The following is a 6033-nucleotide window of genomic DNA, read 5'->3' as shown; positions in this document are numbered from 1 at the left end:
TGGCCAGGGCGCACTGGTCGCAGCCTTGATTGGCAGAGCCGACCAGTGACTGACAGGGGGTCTCCATGGCGCCCGCGCCGCCAATCCGCCCACCCCAGTAGTAGCGCCAGCTAGCCTGCCTGCGTGCCTGAGCCAAGCCGAGCCGAACCTCCTCCAGTCCCGGACGTTAGCTCCTAGCCGTTGTGCCGCCACTGCAGCCCCGGCGGTGTAACCCCAAGGCGCCTCGCGGAGAAGAGCCTGGCGCACCCGCCCTGGCCCGCGGGCATCTGCTGTGTGTCCGGCCCCGGGCTCAGTGTCCCTACAGCTGCCGGCGCTGCCTCAATGTTTCAGCTACCCATCTTGAATTTCAGCCCCCAGCAAGTGGCCGGGGTATGTGAGACGCTGGAGGAGAGCGGCGATGTAGAGCGCTTGGGTCGCTTCCTGTGGTCGCTGCCCGTGGCCCCTGCGGCCTGTGAAGCCCTCAACAAGAACGAGTCGGTGCTGCGCGCGAGAGCCATCGTGGCCTTTCACGGTGGCAACTACCGCGAGCTTTACCATATCCTGGAAAACCACAAGTTCACCAAGGAGTCACACGCTAAGCTGCAGGCACTATGGCTTGAAGCGCACTACCAGGAGGCGGAGAAGCTGCGTGGACGGCCGCTGGGGCCAGTGGACAAGTATCGCGTAAGGAAGAAGTTCCCGCTGCCGCGTACCATTTGGGATGGCGAACAGAAGACACATTGCTTCAAGGAGCGCACGCGACACCTGCTCCGAGAGTGGTATCTGCAGGACCCATATCCCAACCCCAGCAAAAAGCGCGAGCTCGCCCAGGCAACCGGACTGACCCCCACGCAGGTGGGCAACTGGTTCAAAAACCGCCGACAAAGGGACCGGGCGGCTGCAGCCAAGAACAGGTCGGTAACTAGCGGCCTTCGCGCTTAGTGAGCAAGGGAAGGGGGCGGGTGGAGACATTCTTGGCGCGGTACCTGGTGCTTGGAGAATCCGATTCAAATCTCAGGAGTTGGGAGCACATTCTATCCTCGGTTTACCAGCCCACTGAGCTTTGGGCTGTCGTGCGCGTGTTCCCTATGGTCACCTAGTTCCTCAACTTCTCTATCGTTCACGGCGTATCTGGGTCACTATAGCAGCTAGCCTGGGTCGCCAAACTAAGGCTTCATGAAGAGGGGTCGGCAGGAGAGAAATAAAGATTAAAATCCTAGAAAAGATCGGGAGACTCCAAGGTCTAAATCTTGTCAGCCAGGGCCCAGACTCCTACTATTAAGGAAAGCCTGGCTTATTACGTGTAGGCTTCAGGTTATCATTTTTAAAGCCCAGGTGTCTCCTTCTCTAATGGTTTGAAAATGGTTTTTGAGAGGACTCCTATTCCTAAGTGCAAAGTCGAGTTTTCTTCTTCCCATGCGCCACTAGTCTCAAGAACAAACTAGTTGGCCCAGGCTTCTCGTTACTGAACGTGTGGATCTCCATTAGTCAAAACATTTTGGCCAACATTTGGCCTCGTTCCCCAGGCCCAAACTCTCCGTGCGACCCTCAGGCAGCAATGTTTGCCTTTAGCTGGAGCCGACCGAGCCTCACGGGTACTGAGTCAGAGGTTAGCCCCAGACAGATGCACTACTGGGAAGGGAGTGCCAAGTCCGAAGCCTTCCGTCCTATTCATCCACATCTCGGCTATTTCCTTAGAGTCCTGTAAGTCTCCCAAAGGTAGGGAACAACTAGGAAAGACCAAAGACAGGGGAAGTGGAGCAGAGAAAGGGAGCGAAGGGGGCGGAGGCAATTGCAGGACTCTGCCAAGAAGCGGCCGAGGACTCCCGCTTGACCTCTGTCGGTTCTCCTTCCCCACCTTAATTGCCCGGGTCTGAGGAAGATCATCTGGTCACGGGGCTGAAGGAATGCGGGCCAGGGGAGGGGGGTGGAAAAAGGAGACGACGGGCGGCGGCAACTTTCCGCAGTGTGACCCGTGTCCCCTTCCTTCCCCGTAGACTACAGCAGCAGGTTCTGTCGCAAGGCTCCGGGCGGGCTCTACGGGCCGAGGGCGAGGGCACCCCGGAGGTGTTGGGCGTCTCCACCAGTCCGGCCGCTAGTCTATCCAGCAAGGCGGCCACTTCGGCCATCTCCATCACATCCAGCGACAGTGAATGCGACATCTAAGCTGCCCAACCAGCACGCTCAGAAACAGAATCCCGTGTAAAAACGAGATAAACAATGAAGCGGAAAAGAGGATGAAAGACCAACAAATACACCACCGACAGAAGCCAGGTGGCCAGGGACCCGCGGGCTTGGGTTTCAGTGTCGGCTCCACGATCCGCCCAACTCCAGTGGCGCCCTTCCGCCGCTATCACAGGCGCCCGCGGTGAGGCCTGACGGCAGCGCCCCGTTGTCCTCGCTTTGCTTTTTCCCAAGGATTTTGCTGCGAAGAAGTCTTCGGAACCCGAACTACACGCTCAGCGCCTGCCCTGAGTCTCTTGTGGGTATTTCACGTCGAAAGGACGCTGTTATATATGTATAACTTTTGCTTTAAAGTTTTTTTTTAACAAAACATATATATGCTGTTTACTTATTTAAGAGACTGCCATGGTAGGTTTCTCTGTAGCTTGGGGAACTTGCTGTTTCTAAACGCAAGCTGGTGCATTCTGTGTGGAGAAGCCAAACAATAAAACAACTTGGTGGACAACCTTTCTTAATTAAGGGAGCTGCTCAGAATTTTTTTTTTTTTTTTAAGATCATTCTTATTTCCTTTACCAGGCATGCAGGGACGGACTGTCCTGCAAATAGTCTCATCAGGATTTTCTCTATATCTTAGGCCATCTCTGGGGTCTCCCAGTGTATTTCTAAAACAACTAATGGTAGGTCCATAACCATCTGCCAAGCCAAGTTGTAATATGTATGTATGTATGTAAGTATGTGTGTACATACATATAAACACACTATGATATATTTAAACCTAGAAACTGGCAACATGAGTATGCCCTATAAGGCAACCCCCCACATCCCCAGGTCAGGTAATTAGAGTTTGTCCACCAACATTAATTTTTATGAAGCAGGAACAGTTTGGGAAATCAGACTGGGCTCTACTAATAGATCCAGTTTTATAAAAAAGCAAAACCATCCTGCCACATACTCGGTAACAAAAAGGCTTTCCATCTCCTTTGAGGCTCCTCTCAAGTAGTGAGCACTCATGATCATGCTAAGTGAGCATATACTCCATTTAGAATTGAGCTTTTATTAAAATAAGACCAAAAAATAAAGAAGATAGGAGAGGTCATAGGTAACTAACTAGCATTTTTTTTTTTTTTTTTTTTTTGCTGCAGAACTTAGTTTTAATCTAACGAATGATTTTCAACTAGACAGATACCAAGATGGAGGGTAGTATAGAATTGTGTCACAAATTGAGGGTAAGACAAGGCTGCAGAAAAATGATAAACCTTTTAAAAGTCTGATTCCACATTTTAGAATCAGTGATCAAGAGCCTCACTCTCCTAGTAATAGCCTCAATTAAAAATATAAAATATTCCTAGCATTAATTTTTCCTTCTGCATACACACACACACACACACACACACGTACTACTATTCTGACACTAAGAAAGAAATGCTATCCAAAGAGTCTCCTAAGCTTTTTACCTAATGAAACAGATTGCATATTATAAAATTTGACACTGATCTTTAAATCACTTGAGCTGGACTTCTCTCCCCACCCCCTTAGAGTCCTTTCAATTTACCTCTCTGTCCTTAGATGTTCTTTGGGTCAGAAGCCTGCTAACTAGTGGATAATTTAGGCAGATATGTTGAACTGCAAACCAACCAAAATAACTGAAGTAATGGAAAACAAAAAGCAGTCAAATGGCGAGATATACTTTGAAAGCCCAGGAAGGATTGATTTTTGATTTTTAAATTACTTAAACAGATCTGGCTCATCTGAACTTTATAAATGACTGTCATTGCACACAGTGGCCCTTTTTGGAGAATTTTTAAAAATCAAAACTCTTTCTTGCACAAGAGCCCTAGACTGAAGCATTGAGAAACACTTTGTGATCAAATTGGTGTTCTTCCCAAAAGCAAGCAAATGCCTTCCTGTAGGTCCTGAAAGGCTAAGATGATAGAGCTCTTTCCAGACTGAAGTTTGTTTCCTAGAGCACATAGTAGTTCCACTAGTTCCTCAAATGCCCAGGAGCAGGAGAGGGCTATAGTGAGGCCAGGGAGGCACCTAGAATGCAAATTTTAAGGAGCCACTCATTTTCAAGGTCATGTAAGTGCCAGTAATCTGAAGGTCTCTGTAAATTTTGCACTCTAAATGCCTGTATTGCCTCACCATAGTCCTGAATCTACCAAGTAGTATTGCACTTCTATGAAAAATCCAGTGATTTCCAGTCCTGTGCCTCAGCTCCATCCCATCCTAGCTATGGAGTTGCCCAGAACCAGCATTTGGAGGACTTTGTTTGGCAAACTTTTTCTCTTAACTTGATGATTCCAGGTCCAAAAGGAAAAGGAAATAATTAATGAGTGGAATAATGTAAAAAAATGATATTCTAAAGATTCCAACCCACTTATCAGTTCAAATGATGTCTAGAAGCAGAAAGAAATGCCCATTCTGCATTTTAAAGGAAACAGGTAACACTTCTAGGAACTAAGCTTTCTCTTGAAAAGAATTTTTAAATGACACTTACTTGTTTGGAGAAAGCAAGAAGGCCAAACAGTGGTGGAAGTTGGTTTTTTGTTTGTTTGTTGTTGTTTTCAACGTTCTGCTTTAGTGAAAGCCTTTAAACTACATCTATCATTTACTTAAATTAACATGCTCCCTAAGGATTACATTATAAAGTGGCTATAATGTTTCAATAATCTGGAGATTTGTTCCTCTAATTTCACTTTAGAATCTTAAGTAGTTAATGCATTTTTAAAGATTCTTTTAAAAAGTATTTATCTGGGGCTGGGGATATAGCTCAGTTGGTAGAGTACTCACCTCACATGCACAAGGCCCTAGGTTCAATCCCCAGCGCGCGCGCGCGCGCGCGCGCGCGCGCGCGCACACACACACACACACACACAAAGTTTATGTGAAATCTGGTGACACCTAACTGCCTTTGTGAATAATCAATTATTTGGCGACCACATACTGGAAATTAGTCCAGATCTTCACAGATATTTCTTTTATTTGAGATTTCTTTTATTTAAAGGTCCAAAATTTCCCATGAACATTATTATAAAAGATTTCTTTTTAAGCCCCCTATTCCCAACATCAGTTTCATCTTGTTCTAGACAGGGTTCTTTTAATCAATAAAATGTAGAAAGGCTTAACGTTCTGAATTTGGAGATATCTCCATATGATGAGTTTCCTTTCTTCTGAAATTCTTTTATCACAGTTGCCCCCAAAGCAGTTACTCGGGCCGGCAGAGTAGAAGAAAGCATTTTTACATTTCAAGAGACCTGACCAATGTCAGGATTTTAACCCGAGTCTCCGCTCAGGTTCTTTTACCGCTTGTAACTATTCCAATCATCCTTCAGTTCCACAAAAAAAGAAAAAAGAAAAGAAAGAAAGAGAAAGAAAACCGATGGCCCTGCTCCCCAAATGCCGCAGTTCCTGTCGCCTCCACTTAATGACCCACTCGGCTTCCACCCGCCGCTGCCCACCCCCTCTTCCCCTTCACCAGTTTGTTTATAAAAATCTGAGAGGGTGGGGAGGAGAGGCTTGGGTGGGGGAGGACTTGCTCTTTGTTTACATTAAACAAATGACAGGCAAAGAGCTCAGGCTAAGTCTTCCTTGACCTCGTTCTCTCTCCCTAATTTTAACAAAAAGGAAAAAAATATTGTATCCAAAGAGAATGTGAATGGGGCGGGAGGAGGAGAGAAGCAGCTTTTCGCTCTATTCAGCGGGGACGCGGGAGCGCGGACGATTTCCGCTCCCATTGTGAGGCGGGGCCGGGGGGCGGCGGTGAATGGGGGGTCTGCCGGGCGGCCCGCGGGGCTGTCAGGCGGCTCAGCGTAATCAGGGCTAATGACAGCGGCCGGGCGCTCGGCGGGACAATGCGCGGGGCCGCGGGGT

General features: G+C 47.8%; 1 protein-coding gene across 1 annotated transcript; it reads left to right on the top strand.

The window, feature by feature from the left end:
• The first annotated feature begins 261 nt into the window (after nucleotides 1-261).
• Six6 (SIX homeobox 6) lies at nucleotides 262-2145 on the top strand. Its single transcript, XM_076848341.1, has 2 exons — nucleotides 262-893; nucleotides 1977-2145. Exons 1-2 carry the CDS (start codon nucleotides 322-324, stop codon nucleotides 2143-2145), a joined length of 741 nt encoding a protein of 246 aa, XP_076704456.1. The 5' UTR covers nucleotides 262-321.
• The last annotated feature ends 3888 nt before the right edge of the window (nucleotides 2146-6033 follow it).

This window comes from Callospermophilus lateralis, chromosome 3 (genome assembly GCF_048772815.1).
Source record: "Callospermophilus lateralis isolate mCalLat2 chromosome 3, mCalLat2.hap1, whole genome shotgun sequence".
Lineage (NCBI taxonomy): Eukaryota > Metazoa > Chordata > Mammalia > Rodentia > Sciuridae > Callospermophilus > Callospermophilus lateralis.
This window is presented reverse-complemented; position numbering and strand designations above follow the sequence as displayed.